This window comes from Amia ocellicauda, chromosome 4 (assembly GCF_036373705.1).
Source record: "Amia ocellicauda isolate fAmiCal2 chromosome 4, fAmiCal2.hap1, whole genome shotgun sequence".
Lineage (NCBI taxonomy): Eukaryota > Metazoa > Chordata > Actinopteri > Amiiformes > Amiidae > Amia > Amia ocellicauda.
In genome coordinates, this window is record NC_089853.1 from 46,450,248 (window position 1) to 46,473,941 (window position 23,694).

At 41.3% G+C, this 23,694-nt stretch overlaps 1 protein-coding gene across 2 annotated transcripts; it reads right to left on the reverse strand.

The window, feature by feature from the left end:
- Positions 1-126: 126 nt before the first annotated feature.
- Positions 127-20,300, reverse strand: LOC136748655 (phosphatidate phosphatase LPIN2). Of its 2 annotated transcripts, none has more exons than XM_066702593.1 (20): positions 20,208-20,300; positions 12,527-12,727; positions 12,068-12,163; positions 11,648-11,868; positions 11,410-11,517; positions 11,181-11,289; positions 10,075-10,738; positions 9,829-9,922; positions 9,405-9,592; positions 8,512-8,605; positions 7,165-7,234; positions 6,966-7,058; positions 6,538-6,611; positions 5,924-6,059; positions 5,372-5,520; positions 4,813-4,899; positions 4,430-4,582; positions 2,704-2,818; positions 1,973-2,076; positions 127-1,710 (listed from the first exon to the last, which is right to left on the reverse strand). In XM_066702593.1, exons 2-20 carry the CDS (start codon positions 12,716-12,718, stop codon positions 1,566-1,568), a joined length of 2,892 nt encoding a protein of 963 aa, XP_066558690.1. In that variant the 5' UTR covers positions 12,719-12,727; positions 20,208-20,300; the 3' UTR covers positions 127-1,565. The 2 variants fall into 2 exon arrangements, with proteins under 2 accessions (XP_066558690.1, XP_066558689.1); XM_066702592.1 differs by having other exon boundaries at positions 10,066-10,738.
- Positions 20,301-23,694: the final 3,394 nt, after the last annotated feature.

The following is a 23,694-nucleotide window of genomic DNA, read 5'->3' on the forward strand; positions in this document are numbered from 1 at the left end:
ATAACTAGTCATTCAGGTATTGTTTTTTGCAAGTTATCCAAAGTACCAAAAAGAAACAAACAACATAATAATAATGGAAAGAAAAGACCAAGTATTTAAAACCAAAGAAGCAGTATTTTCCAGATATGCATGAAAAACTTTGTCTTTTTTGTTTAATTGATAACAGGTTTGTAAAGTATGATAAGAATTCACAATAGTCTGCAATGGTATAAATCATATCAAGGTAGTGTTTTCTTAGTGTTTGAATAGATAATGTGCAACTTTGGCCCAAAAGTAGATAAATAAAATATAATTTCCATTCCCATTTGTGTCAAATGTCCAGTCTTTGTTTGCTAGTGTCACCTAAAGAGATCATCTTTCCTTGAAGGTTCATGTGTTCTGCCTTCTAGTGTTCCACTTCCAATGCAGGCAGTGCTGAATCTCGTGTCCACAGGGAGAAGTTAATTACGAAGGGAAGCTCTGTACTGTGGCCGACCTCGTTATACCAAAAGTCGACTCCAAGGACGAACATCCTGCTCACATTAATAGGTGAAGTAATTTGCTACCTTAATGATACACACTAACTGGCCAGAATTAAAATGACACAATGCACAGTGAGGTTCATTAACTGTTTTAAGCCGTCTCTGAAGTTCTCATCTAGTTCTGATGGTTTTGTTGGGATATGCTAATTGCTGCTTCCAACAATTAATCGCACAGTATTGGGAGACACTGATTAATATACATTGGTTGTTCTGAAGGTTTTTGCTGTGCAACCCAGACCTAAGACACCACTTGAAGATATTAAATCAACTGGATTATATTCCTTGTTAAATCAAACTCAAACTAGAACATTCTTGTTTTGGCACACATTTCCAGTGTCGTCATTTTGTAACATTTCGCTGTAGAAAGTGCCTACACATACACCTCCTTTATTACTTCTTCTCAATTATAAGAATGCTGTGCAATGCATGGAGATTAGACAGTGCTAGCATTGTGCTTAAAACATTCAGTTTTGAAACCATAGAAAATGGAGGGAGTAGCAAGAAAAGAACATCACCCATAATAATACAATCCCAAAAATAAGTATAAAAGTAGATTCAGCTTATTTTGACAATTCAGGTTACCATTTCCTTGGTGCTCCCAAAACAGATTGTCATGCAATCGGAAAAAAATTAAATAAAGACTAACAAACTGACCTGAAAACCTGTGGACATTCAGTGCAAAATAAAATCATCTTGCATTTTTGGTGCATGAGATAAGGCATGGGCAGTCTGATGCACCACTTTAAACCCAAGAGTAAATGGCAGTAAAGTGTAGCACATTCAGAAAGTCAGCCCCAAAATCTGGCCCCGTCACTCAAAATGGTGCCACCTCTAGGATGGGTTGGACCAGGTTGACTTTCCCTTCGGTACCTGTCCTTGGCTCGGTCTTTGGTGCATCATTCTAGGACAACAGAAATGTAAAAAAAGTGTAGCTAACAAACCCAGGAGATTCCCCTGAAGCTCTACAGGACTGCTATTATTACACTGCCATGAATGGAGAGTGTCCCTGCTCTCCCTAGAGGGAGCCCAGAGTGAGACAGGAGGCTACTGTAGGACACTGAGGTCCAGGGCTGGCAGAGGCTCCCTCCAGAAGGAGAAGTGACTGTAGTCTGGGCAGTCAAAGGAGGAGCTCTTGCCCTGTACAAGGAGGGGAAAGAGGTGCTCTACGAGTTCACTGAGCCGGGAGTACCTAAATCAGAGAAAAAGAGAGAGAGAGATGTACAAATTACACTGAAGAGTGCTTGGGTTGCTTCAAGGAAATGCTTCTGCATGCTGAATATGTTGTCAAGTGGGAGTTGATGTTAACAGGGAACCTAATGCAAATTTTAGGATGAACCAATGAATGGCAATTTGAATCACTTAAGCCTAAGCTAGCTCTGTATAGGGAGTACCACTGAAGTAGATCAAGCACTAGAATTAAGTGTTCTTGTTTTTAAGACACGGGTGCTTACGATGACTTGTTGCCTTTGGTTTGTTCTTGGATGAGTTCTCCTTTGGGATTCACAGTGAAGATCCTCGATTCTGGCACTCCCACCTCCTTATAAGCATAAACATCCTGCAGGGGGAGATGAAAGAATTGGCACCATGGGAAATGTCTTCCTCGAGAAGTGTACAGCCACATTCTGAGATTCAGTGATCTACATCTCTTCATCTGACAGTTCAACAGATTTCATTGCGTGGTTAAGTTTTAGAAATAAGTTACAAGGCAAAGAGAATGACTTTAAAGATGTAAGCTTGCACTCCTGTCTGACATCCCTCACTGCTGCAAGAAAAATAACTGTCAGAAACGTGACACGATGCAAGAGCCTGAAGATGGCCTCTCTAACAGTTGAGATATTACAAAAACTTCTACAGTCGTGTTAAAGTTAAAATAATTTAAAAAGTAAAACTAATGGGTAAAAAGCCACATACATCTCTGATGGTGCTCATCTAACAGTGTACCAAGGCAAATTAGAGATTTCTTCATTTTAAAAGGTGTGGTGCCCTTAACTTAACAAGCAATTAAAGTTTTATCTATATGGCCCCTTTAATTTATTCCAGCAGCCTATTCAATAGTATGCAGAGTCAAGCAAATCTCAGGATATAATAGCGATGTCTTATCAGATCATCTTCTCAATTTCACAGCACCCTCTCTGACCCCTGGCAGACATCACATCTCAAAGAAGACCGTGTCACAGCTTACATTGGTCCGGTTTCCAAAAGCTGCGTAGAAGGGATGTCTCTTGGGGTTGAACAGATTCCTGATGTCTGTCAGACAAGCAATCTTGAACACCTCTGGCTTCTTCTCAATCACCTCCCTGTCAAAGAAGCAACAGGTCTACAATAGCTTGCAAGGGTCGGCCTACACTTCCCAAGAGCAGAATCAAACTATAAAACACATATATATATATATATATATATATATATATATATATATATATATATATAATTAGTATTAGTATATAATATAATCTATATTGTTATATATATAACAACATAGACACAGATATAATGTAATCCAATATAACGCAGTAAAGCAAATAGTTTTGAAAGTTGAAATGCAAAGCCGAGTGCACTTATAGCATTTAAAAAAAAATAAACTCCCATCTCCAAAAAATGTCAAACTATTTAATAGTTAACACTTCATAATACTTATATACATATAACATAGTTGGCTAAGTAAATGACAAAGTGGGCCATGCTCCTATTTGCTAAAATAAAACTTTGTGTCTGCGTATCCCACAACTTGCTGTGCCAGCTGCTTGTGACTGTGCTCTGTCTGACGCCACAAGCATCTGATCAAAGAACGCCGGTCGCAGCTCCACCAATGGAATCGATAGGATTCTGCAGATCTGCAACTTTATTGTGCATCATAGATTTACATTTGTTAAAATAATTGATTGAATAAAGCACTGGCAAAGCATGGATCCAGAATTCTATATTCATGGCTTCATTATGTGATGATAAATTGACGTTCGCCCCCGCTAACGAGGGGGCAGCAGTAGTTTTCATTCAGCTTAACATGACCGTCTTCATTGTTTCTTTTGTCTCACAGCCACAGCTCGCTTCCCGCAGCAGCTTCTCAGAGCTGTGCTGGGCTGCGCGATTCTGCGTAGATTTCTGTGGGCGGGGCTTAGTGGCATCACGCAGAAACACTCAAGAACACACGTCTCTGAATCTCTGTGCAGAACTGCTTCACGAACATGACCCTCGTTTTGGAATGAATGCTGCCTCAGCCAATTAACGAAAAGAAATGCCACATGTATTGCATGTTGACAAGATGGAGGGGAGTAGTGTGAGCGAAACTTCACGGCAAAGTGACCCCAGTGAATCTGTCCCTAAGAAAGGTGCATCATTTATAGTGTATGCAAGTTTGTGTGTAATTGGCACAGTGTTGAATAAAAGTTAAAATAGTATTAATTTAGTCAATGTTAGTTGTGTCCCATAATTTCTGCATTATGAACAGTATACAATGGCCATTAAAACCACTTAATTTTGTTGCCATGGTTATGAAAGTCTAAATATATTTAGACCTTTCTGTTGTAAAAACCAAACAAGCAAAATATACGTGATATGATATTTTGGCCAGATCGCCCAGCCCTACGGAATATGCCCTAGTGCTACTGTTGCATGCGACATATTGCTACGCCAATATGGAAGAGGAATTAGTCCCCAACAAGACTCATCACATACGACTTGCCCTTAACACCGCACACAGCACTAGTCGATGGAGGGTAACCCCCCAACGCGCTACAGTATCTTTTTAGTAAGCTTATAAAATAATTGTTGTAATTTAGGAGATACAATTGGACCATTATAGAACAGAGCAATTTAAATCTCTTCTGGTTTTCCTTTCAAGCTAGACTTCATCAATTCGACATCTTTAATGAGATCTATAGCAGTGGGCCGCAAAGATGCATCTTGCTCACCTGTGCAGAGCAGAGAAGAGGCTGCTGGGGGCCAGCAGCACCGGACCCTTGGGCAGGACGGTGCCTCTGTCATTCACCCACTGCAGGTAGCCCTTGGTGATGTCAGCCATGCCGATAGCTCTTGCTGAGCAGTACAGGAACTTGTAGCCATTCCTGGGGGTGCAACGCTTGCAGGGTGAGACAATTTTAACAAAGTGCTCATCAATATCAGCAGTATGCAGTGCTAAGCTACTAAACCCGAAAAGCATATTTTCATATTACCACTGGGGAACGGGCTGTTAAATTAAAGATACAGATTAACCCAGCGTGACACAACCGTGTCCTGCTACAGGAGTGAGTGTGGGTGCTGTAGGTTTCTGCGACGGGGCGACACAAGCACTCACTGGTGGATTTTGTGATACAGCTTGGCAATCCCCCTGTGGGTCCAGTCTTTCCCCAGCTGAGGCAGAATGTGGCCCAGAGCGTCGGACCTGTAACAGGCATATATAATCTTCGGATTTGTGACAATTTGTGCTGGCAATAAATGAAGGACATTCTTTTTTTACTTTCGCCTTGTGGAATTTACATCACACTGATTGTGACAACCACCTCACAAATGAGTCCCAGGCTTCTCACGGTAAAGCCTCAGTCAATAATGTTTCCATAGAAAATCTTGAAGGATTAATAAATAAATACATAAATACAAATAAAAAGGATGCAGCTTTTTAAATACATATATTGTCAATACTCTTTTGTGTATTTTATATAACAAAAACACACACAAGCTTTTAACTACAAATAATAGAACATGATCCCATATTTTAATATTTTTAGCGAATATCACCTGCCACACTTAGAAGTTCATCTGAAGTAAATGAATTCTGACACCCCACTTCGGGTTACTGCTTTCACAAATACAGGTCAACAGAGCTCAGCATCTAGAGGCCGAGTGGTGGGGCTCACTTGGTGATGGTGCCATCAATGTCCGAGATGATGACCCTGTCGTCCCAGTTCCACAGGTAGATGGCGGCCTCACAGCGACATGTGCCCTGGTACTGAGTGGTCACACTGAATACAATCTCATTCGCCCCCTCCCGCAGGTTCAGACGCTCCTGTCAGGCACAGTACAGCAAGGGCAAAAATTACAAAACTTGGACCCACCCTGAGGCTTAAAAACGAGTGTAAATCGTTCTGCTTATTCTGGAGGACTATAATTGAGATTTAAGATCTATGTCTAGAAAGCTAGAAGCAAATGGTAACTTATCACAGTAGGTACAATTTTGTTTAAATTAAAACAAACGATTTAATTAGAATGACCAGAAGTGAATTTTGTGTTCGTTGTCTTACGCAGTCATTCATGAAACTGACATCTATAAAAAATAAATCTCTACTGTTGCAGTTCTGTCATTAACCACCTTAAAGTAAAGGTCTAGCCCAAGCCTCTCTGAGCCAGAAAGCCTTCCCAGAATGCCTTTAGTCAGAGCCCTTCCTTGTCTCCCACAGTGAGTGGCTTACAATCTGCTCGGAGGTGAGGCGCAGAGACTTCCGGTACATCTGACTGATACACTGCGCTGTGGAGAGGGGCTCCAATGGCCGTGTCCCCCTTGCTGTCCTAGAATCATCGTCGCTTGATGTCTCCTCGCGTTTATCCCTTGGTGAAGGAAGTGCCAGTCAGTCTTAACCCTTATCCACCCCTGGTCATTGATAGTCTTTATGAAATTCACTAATATCAGCCCCCATTCAAAGGAAGGGTATAGTCACAGATACCTCAAGAGATCTTACAGATAGCCCCTAATGTTATCTACAGTTTCTGTATTGTTGCGGCTTTTATTTTTTGAGTTGCAGCAATCAATAATGGACACCAAGCACTGTAGAAAAGTTTTTGAATAAAAGAATATTGGCTATCAAGAAAGTAAAGAGATTCACCACCTAGATTTTCAAAATCATCTTAATGTCCATACAATAAGAATATCTTTTAGGACACTAAATATTTCCCTACAGTTTTTTTTTTTTTTTTCTCCATCAGCTGACCGCAACTTGAACATTAGCCACAATAGATTACAACATCTCAGAAATAAGTCGACTAAGCTGTGGTTTTGTACTTTCATCAGTAAGAATGAAATACTGACTGTGAGGTGGAGGGACCCTGCTCAGGCACCGCCATCTCCCTTGGCTCCCCGTTGTTGCCATCTTTCAACTCCGGCTGGAAAGACAAAGGATCGACAGTAAATATTCTGCATCCTACAATTTGGGGGTATTGCACTTCTCTCATTCGTCATACACGCCATTGTGATTGTTGTACACAGTCCTCAGTTTCTGTGCTGCTAAATCGCTTCTAAAGATGCACTTTTACTAGAGATTTGCAAAACAAAGTGGTGGAGGGAAACAATTTAGTGTTGCACAGTGCACTGAAGCTGGCAGCCAACTACACCAACATACTTCCCTGCTTGCATCACTCCGATTCACCCTTGAAGAATGCCTTCTAAAGCTTATTTTGATAGAATAGTGCATCATCCAAGTACCATCCAAGTGCTCATAACATGTAATCAGTCTGTACCTGGTTAGTGTTCAGGTCTTTCCTACGCCAGGAGAACCACCATCTTCCTGATTTCTTTGGCATCTTGTCCTTTACTAGTTGGTCTACAGCACTCTGCAGAGAGAGCGAAGAGAAAGGAAGTTTAAAAGGCCTACAATGAATTACACCTACTCCCTTAATACAATAAATATCTCATGCACAAGTTATTAAAAATGTATACCTTTGGTAAGTTTTTCTGAAAAGCTTGCATTGACAAGACCATCGGAGCAGCGACAGCCCAGTTATAGTACCTGGAAAGAAACAGATGCATTTTGTTTCATTACTACTGTTTAGGGCTGGGCGATATGGGCAAAATACAATATCGCAGTATTTTTAACATTCTTGACGGTATGACGGTATTTTTAATTGCCATTTTATACTGTTCATAAAGCAAAAATAATAGGACACAACTGACACATTGACTACATTTCCTGTTCTGTGTCAGTTGTCTTGAAACCAAATAATGTACACACTATCGACGACGCACCTTATTCGGGACAGATTCAATGGGGTCACTTTGCTGTGAAGTTTCAGCCACACTACTCTCCTACATCTCGTCTTCATTCATTGTGCATTGATCACGTTTGTTTGTTTATGTCAACAAGCAATACACATGGAATTTATTTTTGATATTTGGAGGCACATTCATTCCAGAACAAGGGTCGCGTGCGAGAAGCGCAGCTCTGCGCAGAGATTCAGAGATGCGTGTTACTGCATAACTACTACAGGTAACTACTACAGTAACTACTACAGTCCCCTTGTTAGCGGAGGTGAACATCAACTTTCATAATACAATGAAGCTGTGAACAGCATTGTCAAAACCATAGAGTTCTATATCGACACTTATCAATGCTTTATTAAATAATTACATCAATTATTTTTACAAAATTGAATGATGTACAATAGTTAAATTGTTACTTAAATGATTGGCAATTCTATTTTTTTAAATAACTAAAATATAAAAATAAATCATCCAATTACATTGATTTCTGCAGGGTTTGTGAAGAAAGGTGGTCACGTTCTTGTAGTGCAGATTTGTTCAGTTCTGCGCAGATCTGCAGGATCCAACCTATCCCATTGGTGGAGCTGTGCAGATCTGTGCAGATCTGTGGAAATCTGCGCTACACAAACACTATCAGCATTTTTTTTTTATCAGATGCATCCCATGTCAGACAGCACAGTCTCAAGCAGCCGGCGCAGCAAGTTGTGGGATACGTGAACACGATCCAGTTTATTGGTAGCTGAATGCTATGACTCAATGACACAGAAAATAGTAAATTATTCAAAACTTTAAAATTCCGATATGAAAGTATAGTAAAAGTCCAAACCGGTCTGTAAATGAATACCGGTATATCGTTTTTTTTATGGTATACCGCCCAGCCCTACTACTGTTATTTATAAACTGAGAACAATCACATTAATTTATGTATTTGTCTCTACTCTATACACATACAATTACAGCTTATTTCAACGTTATGATACATTGAAGTGTTTTACAGAAAGAGGTTATTTTCCTTGACGGCCGTACTTGGAATTGATACAGATGACAAGGTTCGGGTCCTCAATGATCCCAGGGTTGTTGACAAAGTCCTGGAAGCTGACCACATGTTCCATGAATTTCTCTGATACACAGAATGAGACAGTGGGGGAAAAAGGGATTTATTTTCTATGTACAGAAATCACAAGCAGGATATTGTAGCCTAAGGCTTCTGAGGGAGTTTCACATCCTGAAGAGAACTTCAGCATGTCTGCTAAACCGGACTGGAGTTTCTGCTTTAGAAACCCACACATCTCTTTCCTGAGATGCAATAGCTATGATAATAATCAAGGAACTTCTATGTATGACAGAATTACATAACGGTGTTTAATTGTTTGGACCACAAGTGAACAATTTTGAGACCAAGCTAATAGCCCTGAAGGATACACAATGGCATAGGCACCAGTAAAGGTTGATAATCTTTTGATCTGTGCCGCATAGCAGTGTAGCCATGATGCATTTTAAAAACCACTAGCACACTAATGTCATGGATCACACACATCTACAACACCAAAACAATAAACACTTGAATATATGAATTGCATTTCTAAACAGACTGAATAAGTTAATTCTGTTCATATGATTGAATGTCAACCAGTGTAGTCACTTCTGATAGGTTAAAACCACAATCTTGAATTCTTCACTTCACGGGAGCGGAGAACTCTGGTTAAACTGGATTTGTTTGTTTTTTTATAATATACTTGTGACATTTTGACCCGTGTTTGCAGAGAATTTCTGAACCTCCCTCAATTTCCTCTAAAAGTCACAGTCAGCACTGTCATATTGTGAAAAAATCTAAAGGTTGAAATGCGGTTCATTTCTCAACCAAGTGTTCCGAGTGACTTGCTGTTCTCACACAGTGCCGGCCCTGCCTCCTGTGTCACCTTTGTTGATGTGACTGGTGTCAACCACCTTGCCGCACAAGGACATGGTGACTTCTGGCAGGTCCCCTGTGGAGTCAGACAGGTACTCTGTGCCACTGTCCATCGCCCCGCTGCCCACCGACTGCGGTGACTGGTTATCGAATTGTAACCCTGGCTCCGCCCCGGGCCGAGGACCCATATCATTGTCGCTGCAGAAAGGAAACCGCAGAAGTTAGCAGCCCTGTCCATCTACCACGCTGACCACCAAGTCAAAGTGGAACATTTCAGACACTGAATAATTGTACTGCTATTCAAAGTGTGTACCTTAAAGATACATTTTTCAAGACAGAATACAATGTGTGTTTTGAGCATACATTACTTTAGCCTGAAACAGGACTCCCACTCTCAGACCAAGGAAGTGCGGTGAACCTGATGAGGGGCCTACCTCTTGGGGAAGTAGAGAGCTGCGACTTCTGGGTCCAGGTTGGTCAGGTCATCTAGGTAGATATCGGTCGGCCCGAGATGTTGGCTGCGTTTAACTGGAACAGCAGCAGCAAATGTTACATCGAGCCGAGCACAGAGATTCGGCTAAAAAGTCAGTCTGTCAGACATTTTTTACATCTTTACACAGGCTTACACAGTTTCTTCCTAATGTGGTAATATAGGGTAATATTAAAGTCACCTTGCAAACCTTTCTTCTTCTCTTGAGGTTCAGGATTCAGAGCCGTTTCTGCAGAAGTTACCGCACCCCCCTGGGAGCTCTCCGTCACCTTGACACTCTCCGTGGCTTGACAGCTCTGAGGGCCCTCTGTCCCGATGCTTTCTCCCTCTGCGGTCACAATCTGGGTCTGCTCTTCAGCCACTCCATCTGCCCTGCCCTGTTCTGGGATCTCAAGTCTAATATCCTGGGCTGCCATTTCCTCAGCTTGGCCTGGACAGGCAGCTGAGACCCCTGGTAGTTCAGTGCTCTTTTCCATGGGAGTTTTAGATTCTGATATGCTGGCTGCCTCTGCTTGCAGTGACTCCAGTGACAGTGGCCCTGTGTCATCTGAATAAAGGATGACAGAGTTTGTTGGCGGTGGTGTGGTTTCCCCCAGGGCAGAATCTGTGGTACATGACTCTGGCTCTGCTGTAGGTGGCACTGTGTCTGGGGTGGGCGGCCCTGGTGGTCTGCCTCTTGGCTCTGGCCTCAGGACAGTCACCCCCCTGCCTATAACAGTGCTCCCCTCAAGCCCCTCAGTATGCAGATCGAAGGAGTCCTGCCGCTGGATGGTGCGGAAGTGGGTATTCGTGGAGTGCTGGATGGAAGTGGAGACTGACGGGGCCTCTGCTGAAACTCTGTCACTTGGTCTGACCTGCAAACAGCAGCAACAGGGGAAGCAGTCCAGCATTTTAGCCAGTATCCCAATTCACTTGATATTGTAAAATTCCCAAAACATTAAACAGTGATAGGACAAGATAAATGTGGTGCAGAAAATAAGATTAGAAGGAAAATATATTTACAGAATACAGAGTGTGTGTGTGTGTGTGTGTGTGTGTGTGTGTGTGTGTGTGTAAAAACTAGAGCATGTTTTAGTATACTGAATACACTAGTACCATTAAATAAAATAAACAATTTGAACAACAATGCATTTTCAAATACAGGGAAACTTTGCATATGTTAGATTATCATGGCCTTCAATTGTAGAGGAGAAATGTCATTCAAAGAAGCTTGGAGTGGATATTTTTGATCTAATGAGATCTCATGTCCTTAATTGCTCAGAGTACCGCATTGCCTGTAGGCGTTTGCCCACTTACCTTTGGGAAGCTTCCCCAAGCCCAGTGCATTTGGGGGCCTGTGGACTCCTGGGGCTTAACCAGCAGCTCAGAGTCACTCTTTGGGGAAGAAGGCCGGCTCTGGAACACACTGGAGAAGAGCAAGAAAGATTGCAGTTGCTTTCTTGCTTAGCTCTTCCATTGGGGATTTCCCTACTGCAGCTCACTGCTCTCATCAAGGGGGAGGTGCTCAAGTACGTCTAAACCTCACCTTTCGGACGGCGACCACTCCCCGTCTGAGTAGGGATGGACACCCCGGGACTGAGCGCTTCCCAGGTTTTCCATTGGCTCCTCCGAAAACGAATAGTAGACTGAAGCGCTGTTGAAATGACAAGGATATGGTTTTTAGATTCAGAGCAGCAGGGGAAGTGTCATTTTGGCAAGCGAACAGTCATGGCTGCAGCTTGAAGTGTCCCCGACACTGAAGTGCCTGTGTCTGCGATACTCGCCTAGGTACAATGTTGGTGGTGAGCTCCTCCCCTGGCCCCTCACTCTCTGGGACGTCCCACTCGTCAGCAGACGAGTCCTCCTTTTCTCTCCAGGGGGCGTCTGAGCGAGTGCGTTTGCGGCGACGCTTCTTCCTTCGGGACGTGGAATTGAGGGGGGACTCGCTGTCTTCGTTGCCCTCCAGGGTGATCGGAGAAGTGCAGAGGTGCGCCGGTACCCTCTCCTGGGGGACAGAGAGAGACTGCTCTCATATTCCAAAACACAGTGGGGGTGGGGGTGGGGCAGCTGCCCTCAGATTCTATTCTGTCTAGGCTTCATCTACTGTGGCAAAGTGGCAAACATTAATTTCATTTTTATGTGAATCTGTGCATAAACACAGTGATGTTCTGAAGGATCCTCTCCACCCCTCTCTTGCCCCCTACCTGGAAGTCCTCGTTCTCTTCCACAAAGAAGGCCTCCCCGTTGTCTCCCAGCTTCATGTGCAGCTCCACAGGCTCCCCGTTGATCTCGATGTCCACCTGCAGGACACATTAGGTTCTTTACGTCTTCATCCATGACAACAGAGCTACATCATCTTCAGCATAAATTGTGCAAAACTGAACAATGATGCAGGCTGGGATTTTTTTTTTTTTAACAAATGAATGCCATGAATTAAATTCCAACCTGAAAACAGGTGCCTAGGCTGGTGGAAGTCTACTAAATTGCACATTTGGTTCGTAGAGGATCAAATACAAGCATTATTAAGGCCCTTTCAAAGAATACACCTCGATCAATCACTCACAGCAAGGATTCTATGCCATCATAGAGTTTGGGTTCACAGCAGCTGCCGTTTCTGTTCACCTCTGCCTCTATGTAGGCTTCCCTCCCAAAGCGACACTCACCACTTTCTCGCGGGAGCGCAGCACGCCCAGCTTTCCGAAGCGCACGTGGAAAGGGGAGCACTGCAGGGAGCCATCGGGCTGCCGCACCACAATCACATCGATGCCCCCGGTCAGCGTGGCCGGGTTCAGGCCCCTATAGAGCTCCTTCACCGTCACGAAGACGGTCTCCGCCAGCTGGCCCACGTAGTTCATGGTCTGAGACTGCAGCGAAAAGAGGAAGAGGAAGAGGAACAATGAGCCGTGGAGCATCTTGTATGGGAACACTCCATCTGAGACTGGCGTCTGCTCACTCAGAACAGAACAATTATGCCTCCTTTACAGACTGAACCCAGAGACAGCGGGGCGTTGGGCAGAAGAGCTCAGGTAGAAACACCTACATGCTATGCATCCTACAACTGACACTTCCAAATTGATAACCAGCCCTCTACAGTGTATTTTCTCATTATTTTGTCAAGCCTATCCCCAATATGCATTAGGCTACTACTCAAGATGGCCAGTGCTGCAGGCAGTGTCTACGTCAGTAGCGATGGGAAACCACATAGGTGCAGAAAAGGTGTATTTACTTATATTTAATTTAAGCACCAGATTAAACATGTAGTAGATTACACTGCTCTTTAGAACTCAATTAAAATTATTATTTAAACTAAATATAAATTCCAAATATTTGTACAAACAAGCAACAGTTGCCAGCTGGAAACACTTCATAGGAACATTGATAATTAAAAGTGGATAATTATACAACCTTGAGAGCTGCTCATAACATAGACTGAAGTAATACCAAAACAAGAAATTTTCTTTGTTTCTTAACTGTAATGAGAGTCTGAGGATCATTCAGTTAAGTATAAAGGAAGAGAGATACATACTTAGTTCTGTATCAGAAGTACTGATCACAGGCTTTCACTCGATTACAGCCAAGGAGTACACACAAAGCGAAGTGCAGGGCTTTACCAGTGGAATCCAGTTACACTAAATTGAAAAAGGATCGCATCAATCCATACGTGACCAAGGTCTAACACTTATCTACAGTTTACAGCAAAATGGAAGGGAGGAACTATTGACTGACTGCTGATGCATACTGATTAGACAAATAGACCTTATTTGGAGTTCAGAGCATCCACAACAGGCAGGAAGTGAGATCACACAAGCTTTCCACACACAGGAAGCAATTGTAGGTCTCTGCACACTACATAAGTCAGGGATTTCTACTTCTCCATGTGACAAATATGACCACTGTTCATCGAACACTGAACACTGATGGATACGTCACGGAAGATAAATAAAGTGCAATGAGACAAGCTCTGTACAAAATCTTGCAAATTTCTTGGGACACTAATTTGCCTACTTAGGCCTATATAATCGGTGTATGTAAGCTACTACATTAAATTCCAACCTATCTTCTCATAATAGTCTATTTAAATTAATCCAACCACATGTCAAAAAGCATTTACATAAAAATAAAAAACAAAAGGCCCTACTCAGATTCTGGCAGTTGCATATTTTTTTCCCCACACGATTGCACACTCCATATGAAGAGTGCTAATGTAAACATTTATATTTTATCATGAATTTCAGAAAATGTGTGGAAAGTTGGACAGAAAATACAGGCTTATATAATTTCTCTTTTCATTTCTACTGAATAGTTAGTAGGAAACCTGTCATGAATCTCATACATGCATGTGTGTGTGTAAGTGTTGATAGAATGGCAGGGTGTGTGTTGGAACGGATTTCAATTTTTCGCAGTTATTTATTAACTTACTGCCTACATATTAGTTCCCCTTTACAATGACTGACACATATGCTTTCTTGAAAACTGGATGTATAGTGATTAGTACACTGGAGATATCACTTGGTTTTCAGTGCATATTGGAATTAAAGGCCAAAAACAGTTTGTATGGCAGAGCAACAGAAACCCCAAGAACCCCTCAGCTAGTCACTTCACATGTCAGCACAAGGAGAAGACAGTAGGTCAAGGGCTGCCCTATCAGTTGTATGTCATCTCCATGCCAGCCTAGATTGGGTTTCTGCTTTGTAATTGTAGCCACAGTCACAACCGCCCAAGGCATTACCAAAATAGCATGTATCCAAACCGAAAACACACTGCAGCATTATCTTCCTGTAAACTCAATTGATTTGCTAATAAAGAAAAATATAAATAATGTAGGTTTGGATAGTATAGTTAGCTCTTTTTTTAAGATCAGAAAAAAATCAGAATCCAAGGAATATTGAAGGTCTTCCTCTCAAAGACCCTCGAGCAGGCGTTCCACTGTCAGCTCTCTTAATTTCTTTCCAATCACTCACTCCTGGATCCTCCTCAGTCCTCATCCTCCTTGATCTCTCTGCAGCATCTGACACCGTCGATCACTCCATCCTCATCTCCTGCCTCGCTGACCTTGGAATCTCTGGGATTGCGCTCACCTGGTTCTCCTCCTACCTCAGCTACCAGACCTATGAAGTAACATGGCGAGGTCCCCAAGGCTCTGTCCTGGGCCCGCTCCTGTTCTCTCTCTACACTCACTACCTGGGCCTCCTCATCGCATCCCATGGTTTCTCTTACCATTTTTATGCAGATGATGCCCAGATCTTCCTGTCTTTACCTCCTCTGACCCTCTCATCCCCTTTTACATCTCTTCCTGTCTGTCTGCTATCTCTGCCTGGATGCACTCGCACCACCTCAAGCTCAACCTCTCCAAATCTGATCGCCTCTTCCCCCCCCCACCCCATCTCTAATTCTGCCTCCTCTCCACTCCCCTTCCTCCAGAGCCGCTCCTTCTCATCCCTGGCTCCTATGTGGTGGAACGACCTTCTCATTGAAGTCAAAACAGCAGAGTCTCTGACCTCCTTCCGGCACTTACTCAAAACACATCTTTTCAGACAGTACTTGTAATTTACTCATTTTCTCTCCTGTAAGATTGCACTTATACAACATTTTGTAATATTTCTTTGCTTTACTAGTACTCATATTGTTCATTTTGATTTCCCCTATGCCCCCTTTCCCTCGGCACTTGACTTGGATTAACATCTTGTCTGCACTCATCAGCTTTTACAATCTAGGATGCAAGACCTTATATATTGTTTACTGTATATCTGGTATACACTTGTGCAAATTGGAACTGCACTGTATTTTTGCACTTTGTATTGCTCTTATAATTTGTAAGTCACCCTGGACAAGGGCATCTGTTAAGAAATATATAATAATAATGAAACTAGTTTAGAAAAGAAAGAATTAATATTCTTATAAATAATTCTTATAAAAGTCTTATGGTTCTTTTCACACCACACATATTGCCAGCATCTGTGTCACAAGGCAGACTTTTTATTTTTATTTTATGGTTTACATTTTTCTTCCTGTGGTCTGACAAAATAGACTGTTCACAACATCCAATCACAAGCCAACAAACATTGCCTGGGATTTGAGAAGTACAGTTGTGTAAGTAACAGTAAAGAACATCAGTTTGAAGTTGGCACACTCTTGACAAGAACTTTTAAACATGACAAAAATTACTCTCTGGCTCAGATCTATGATCTCACACCAAAAACAGCCTTGCTCTTATAAAATAAAGCAAAATATAATTTGGTGCACAGAAGACTAGCAACCACCAATCAATTAAAAAAATCTTCATACAAAGTAGAACAACTGATTCTATTTTTGAGGGCCAATGGAGAGGGGGATAGAAAAGAAAAAATAACCCACCTGCTCTGCCACATTTGACTAATCTAATTTCTAATTAAGCTACTAGGGTTTTCTGTGCTTACCCAGAGGGAGGGGTGGAGGGGCACCCTCCCCATGAGGCTCTGTTCCCCAGACCCCCCAGCTGCCATCAGACACCAGCACTCCCAGCATTCCCCACTCTGAAGCTCCCAGGAGTGATCTAGTGTTCTCTCTCCCTCTCCCTCTCTCTCCCTCTCTCTCCCTCATTCATGCTTCCTCTTGTGCTGCACATGACACCTCGGCACCACTTGCAAGCCAGCAGTTTCTAAATGGATCAGTTGCTCTTTCACACATGGTCCTGCAAGCAGCTTTTAATAAAAGCTCTGCAACCAAACACCGGGCAGATGCTGTGCGCCATATTGGTGCACAGCGGTCACAGGAAATGCAGCTATCGCCATCGTGGACATCGGTGAGGAAATAGCAAATTTCCCTGGTTGACAGACGTGCTTCGGAGGGTACTGTATGGACCCTGTTCCTAGGGAAAAGGTCTCCTTCTCACAATCAATGGGGTGAGGAAGCAGAAAGGTGTGCTCGACCCACAGTGCAGTATCTAAAGTTCTGGAAGAAGCACTCATGTGACAGACAAGCCAAAGTCACTGGAACGATCCTGGACTGCAACTATGCAAATTGTCTATGGTTTGCTCAGTCAGGGTTTCTGGTAGTGCTTCTGTTTTGTACAGATCCAGTTTTTGGTTAAAGGATCTGCAGTGGCAGCAGTTTCGGATTCCAGCTGCAAAGCCCCAAATCCCTGGAGTCAGCTTGTACACAGGGAGATGGACAGAGAGTGGAAACAGTCACAGTGGATGTTGGAGGGAACTTAGGACAAGTATGAGAAACGCATCACAGAAACAGGAGAGTGGGAAAGAGGTACTGCTCTCATGTTAAGAAACACAAGTGCTACTGTATATAATTTACAACATCAGCTAATTGAATAGGCACTTTTGATCCCTTAGGGAGGAAATTAAATTGATTTGAAATGATGTATGGAAAGTTTCTGCTTCCAGTTTTGTTATGATCTGCTTGTGAATTCCACTGTAGCCTTGGAGAGAAACTGGCACCCATCAAGCAATAAAGAGAAATGTAAAAGCCTTCTCAAAAGGAAAATATTTGATTATATATAATTAAACTCAGTTAATAGAAGGGGTGAAAGGATTAATTAGCAAGATGTAGGCCTAATGCTTCCAATTTCCTTTTTATTTTTTTCAATTAAAATAAATAAAACCTTTAGATGTGTGTTTTTGTCAGGAATTCTTTAATGGTTCCTTTCCAGTGAGTGCTGGTTAATAAGTACAAACCCTAGACAGCTGTACTTCAGTTTTAAGTGAATCATTTCCATCAGATTCACCCTTTCCCAGAGGGCACAACCTCAACAAATAGTTTTGGGAAGCTCTAATGATTAACTGCTCTTGATTTTACGTGTTGTGTATCTGCGTCTAATTACATCAATAATACGAATGAATCGCATACATCTACATTCACATGAGCTCTCAAGATCAATCAAAATTCCATATAAATCAAACGCAATGAATGAATGAGTGCTCGGCTCTGCGCTTTGACTCGCACGTAGTGTCTCCACTGGAATCACTGCAAACATATTTTCCGTTATTTTCACGCTTATATAGCAAAACTACCACGGTGATTTCGCATTCATTTGTATTTGTTTTACTTAGGTTTTGACTTTCTTCATAGCGTCTGCAATTCCCCCCCCCCCCAAAAAAAAAAAAAATCCTCCTACAGCCCTCAGACACACACACACACTTACCTCTATTAAATGTATAAATGTACAGTATTCTGACTTGAAACTAGTAGAGAGTTTAATATACTACGGTTTTATTTTAAACGTGTTCAATAGAATAATAAGCGCAAACATATTAATACCGATCTGATGAAAAAATAGGAAAATTTATTCCGATGAATCCAAAATGTTGATTACAACATCAATTGCTCACAGAATCATCAAGGTTGTAGGTTGTAGTCCTACAAGTATTCCGTATTGTTTTTCCTTTTGAGAACCTCAAAATATAAATATGTAGACCTGTACTTTGCTGTGTGTTAAATTGACTGACAAAATAAATGTATGTCAAATAGCCAGTTTGTACATTTCTATCCTTTAGTTGGATGATGTGAATTTCATGATTTTAAATGCATTTCTAAATCCAACAACTTTGAATTGAATCGAATCGCATTCGAACTCACGCAAAGCCGAATCGAATCGCATCGAATTGTTAATTTATCTAAACGCATCTTTCCTGTATCGTATCGGTGACAGTGTATGCGTATCGACTGGTCAGAGAGGGAAAGACACACATCCCTAATTTACAATAATAATAATAATATTAAGCTGTGCCACCCCACTCCACGATGACACTACCTCGGTTGACAGCCCTTCTCTGAGGAATCCTTTAGTTGCCATTTGTTTGTTCCAGCGTATCTGTCACACACCATATGATATAACATAAGCTAGCTTTAAAATAAAACACAGTCCAGTCTCTCTGAAGTTGCGGTTTACCATTTAACAGCTCCCAAGCCTGTGCAGCTGTTCAGGTCACACTGAGCTCAACACTGATTAAAAGGGGCATGGGTGCAGATAATAAATGCCACTGCCTATCGTTTACAGATCCTTTTCACGATTATAATGTCCATGCCGTGTATCACACTATAAATTAATGTGCGAACAGAAGCATAAAGACAATACAGGGAGTGCTATTGCATCCATTGTTCATTGAGAAATGGGCTTCACATGCAAAGTCCAATAGCGCAGTCTCAGAAATGACACTTCAAAGTTCAAACACTTGTTTTTTCAGTACACACATATCCTGCCCGGATTTGTTTCGACCCGCCTGTTCTCGACAGGACAAAACACGACTACAGCAAGAGATTACACAGGAGTCTTGAGGGATTATATTTTAAGTACAGCCAAAACATCTGGAAGCCTGCTGCAGGCCATTTTAAATTGAACTAGAGGAAGGCGTGTAATGTACGTTACTTCAGTGAGATTTGGCTGGAAACAAGCAGCACTGCAGAAAGAATGAATAAATGCAGGCACATGGATTAGCTGCCAAACTGGGGCCTGACTCTTCCCAGTGGACAACAGAAACTGAACTGAACTACAGCCAAGGATAGTGTCTGTTCAACAACCGTTTTTAAATGTGTGTTTGTTGTTGTTTGGTTTTCATATGCATTTGTTTATTTTTATTTTTTGCAGCGGAGACGTTCGTGTTTAGCATTTGTGTTGATGGAGCAAGAATCAACACATGATTATAGATGAGCAAACGACTACACGAAGATATTATTTGACATAGATTATCTTCGAAGGTTAACCGGCCAGACTAAACACAATTGCTTTTAAGATGAGGTCATACAGCTCGTATTACCAATAATAACAACGCAATTTTGGTGATCACGTCCCCCAATGCATGAGAAACGTCGCATATTGGGTTTCCATTGCGTCACAATAAATAAAACCAACTCAAACACAACGATTCATATTAAAAGCCAGTGGATCTCAGCCCAGATTGATACAGTGGACACCCCAGTTCAGTACTGTTGAGAACAGCTATAGCCATACATTAAGACAACCATTTAAAAAAGAAAGGATTTAGTTAAGCTTAACTACAACATATCTAGAGTGAAAACACAATAACCAGTCAAGTAAAGCTAGATCGTCCTGACCAAAACCAAAAACACAACACGTACTGCCTAATGGTATTTATTAGACAGCACGCTGAATCACAACACGTACAACCTACATGCATAGAGACAAATAGACTAACATTATGTACATTAGGGTATATCTGTACAGAAACAAAGGGATGTTGTAACAGAATAAGTCTGTATAACTCATAACAAACCGGTACCTGTCGAGTTTCAAACACAGCTGATAATGTGATCTATATGCGATGGGAACAGCCTGTATTACAATGAAAAATACACCCCACGGCAAACTGAAACGTGTCCAAAGAAATCACCTACCTCGCCGGCCGCGACTGCCACACAGCCACATCACTTCAAAATAGCTCAGCGGCACTTCCTATTTCCTGCCATGCGCAAACGCCACGGTGTTTACAAATCATCGGATTGGAGGATGATACGTCAATTGTCAACTTATTCACCAATCACACACAGGAGAAAGTGTTAAACACGCCCTTTCCGTCCAAGGGTACCGACGCTGGGAGAAGGTAAGGCTGCAGACTCGCCGCCGCTTTGAAGAGAAACACGCAGGACATCAGTACTTACAGGACGGAGGCACCGCGTCTCTTACACACCGAGGCTGCTTTACGCGTCTGCGTCTGCGTCTCTGCGCACATGCGCGGCGTCGTGCGCAGCCAACACACTCGCACGTAAGAGTGACGCGTCCATAGGGGGCAGTGTCGCATTGACACATCGCCATCAGCAGGAAACAAACCCGATTTCTGTGGTGCACCTATGATTGTATGGATGCAAATTAACACATGCTGTTAATGACATGTTACAGAAGCTACATATGCACACACACACACAAATTGCATCCTGTATGTGCAGATCTCTATTGTCTTGCTATAGTTGGCTAGAGACTTAACCCTAGAACATACACACACATCTCTGGGTATGTGAATTTCTCCTGCATATCCGTTCTTATATGTTAATATATATTAGAATTAAATCACACATTCTTCAGAATTGGGACAAAACCTTTTTTTTTACTCTTCATTATCCTGGGAAAATATATTTAAAAATATCAAAGTCTTGTCTATTAAACCTTGTAATAGGCCAACATCCCAGTGATTACGTTTTTTCATAATTAGCATTTTTTGCAGCTGAGGACTTGAATTGTGTCAACTTTGTCATGCACATAAAAAGTCATAGTATTATAATATTAAACATGAAGGAAATGTTGTAATGATTTTTGTTGTATTAAATACATGCTTATTTGATTTGCTGTATAATCAAAAGTTTGATATCTTTTTATTCGAGAAATAAATACCATTATAATGCTCCCCACTAGGCATGTAACGATTCACTCAACTCACGACACGATACGATTCAGATATGTTTTTTCTCACGATTTTTTTTAACAAAATGAGATTTAAGACAAATTATAAATGAAAAAGTGTCCTTTTATTATTTCTCACTCAGACAAAATGCTGCACATTTCTTTGCGAAATTGAAATATCTTTTATGTCAAATAACAAAACTAAATTGAAATTTTAAAACAAGTCCTAAATCAAATAAATAAATAAATGAATAATACAAATACAATAAATATCTTCATATAAACAAACTAAGCCTTTGCTTGTGCTCTGTCCTAGCTTGGATTTTTTTTTTTTTTTTTTTAAGAAATATCAGCATATCCACATTTTCCGGCACAAGCTGAGATCTCTGCACATTCACAATGTCACAATGCTGTGGAGAGGGATGCTTTTGCAAGCCTGGAGGACAGTGGACAGCCTAACATTGTCTTTCCGCCACTATAGTGGACAGCTATGAGGGAAATGGATGTTTCAGCTCTGTACTTATTCATTAGTGAAATGGGGGATGTTTTGAACATTTGACTGCGTCTGAGACTGGTAAAACTAAATACAATACACTTTTTAGTATTGTAAACTTTTAATTTGGCACATTGATTAGTACTGTTATGACAGCGATTTGGAAGAGGGGGAGGCAAACGTTTATCACGGGAATAGATGCGAGGGGTGAAGATGCAGGTTAAGACGTTTCTTTCCGCTGGTCAACATCAATGTCAGAATCTCCCTTTGAAAATAAATAACAGATAAGACACAAAACAAAGCTGATCAGAATAATACATCTGAAATAAGTAGTAATAGTCCGAGATGTATTTTCACACGGCAACCCGACCGGCCCATTTCTCCGCAAAGCAGAAAGAGCCGAACACACGCAATGTACATTTATTATTATTAATAGTAGCAGTGTTATTGCTATTATTATGAAATATTACTGGTAGTAATCAAGACAACAACAATAATAATCTGTACATTTTGAAGATGTTTTTATATTTATTCAACACACAGCACCAGCCGACCAGCAGATTAGTTTCATTTTTGTTGTTTTGCGGTGTAATTCTGATATTTTCCAGTTTCTAGACAGGTTCGCTCATTGCAAAACGTATTATATCTCTTGAACAAGAATTTGTAAACATCTGCGGTTGTTTATATTTTAAAAAGAACATTCTGGCGATTCTTATGAATATGATTTTTTAAGTGTTTATAAGACTGAAATAATTATTTTATAAGTTTATAATTCTGAAAACTGGGTTGTTTTGAAAATAAAAATGGCGTCTGTTTCGTTTCTTTGCCAATGAACATTTCTGTATTCATTCCAAAAATAAACGAATTATAGAAGAATGAAAAACGTCAGTGTCTTGTTTCTTGTGATATATAGGTTTCATATTATGCTTATATGTATTTATGTAAAATGTAGTAATTTGCTGCGCTATGTTAAGCGCTGTGATGTTTTTGGGAGCGCTAGGCCTGACGCGTACAGCACCCCTGGGCCTATGCTCTGAGGGTTAAAACGTGTATCGCGATTCGTTTAACATCTCAACCGACTTGAATCTTAACATATTTTCATTGATTTTCAACCGGCTCGGAGTGCATCGTTACATCCCTACTCCCCACTTACAATTTCTGTTGATAATGTAATTTGTCTTTGTGATAATCAACATATGATATCATTTATAACACAAAGAACACAAATTAGGTGTACCATAGAAACTTTTTATTGACATAAACTCATTTTATAAATAATTAGAACATATATTTAATGAATATAACAGAAAAAATCCGTCTGACGGAGGTGACTTCTCAATGACGGAGTTGACAGCCAACTGACGGAGTTGACATCCTATAAAACACAAAATAGTACACAAACATAAAAAACCTGGAAGCACACAGAAAGCCATTTCAAACATTAATCCTCTCTTTTTGATTGTTTCAGACTTTAACAGAAATCAGCTATTACATTGAAACCTTAAAACAAATCTGAGAAGATGTGAGACTTAACCAAACTGATCAACTTTCAAACAGAATAACAATAACTGTGCAAGACCTATTTTCCTATTGCTGTTTAGTCACTGTGAAGCAGATGGCTAATGTGTTCACCTTCTATGAAGTCCATTACATCTGAAGAAATGCAGTATATTTCCCTTGTTCGACTGAGACGCATAGAGCTGCATTTCCCACCAGTTTAACCAGAACATCTTTAACAGGGCAAAAGCATTCATCTCTCCTGCCATGTTGAGGTGTGAATTTCTCATTGAGGCCATGGGGATGCAGGAATTCCACTCTCACATCCTGATTTTCACCATCCACAGAAATAGCTCTGGCCAACCACCAGTGCTCATCATAAACTAGTGCCATCCAGTCATCAGGCATAACACTCTCAGCAGTTCCTGTGGATGTTCCCTCAGGGCCTGATGGTGGCTCTTCTTCCATTTCCATCAGAAGTTGTGCTAAAGGTCTTA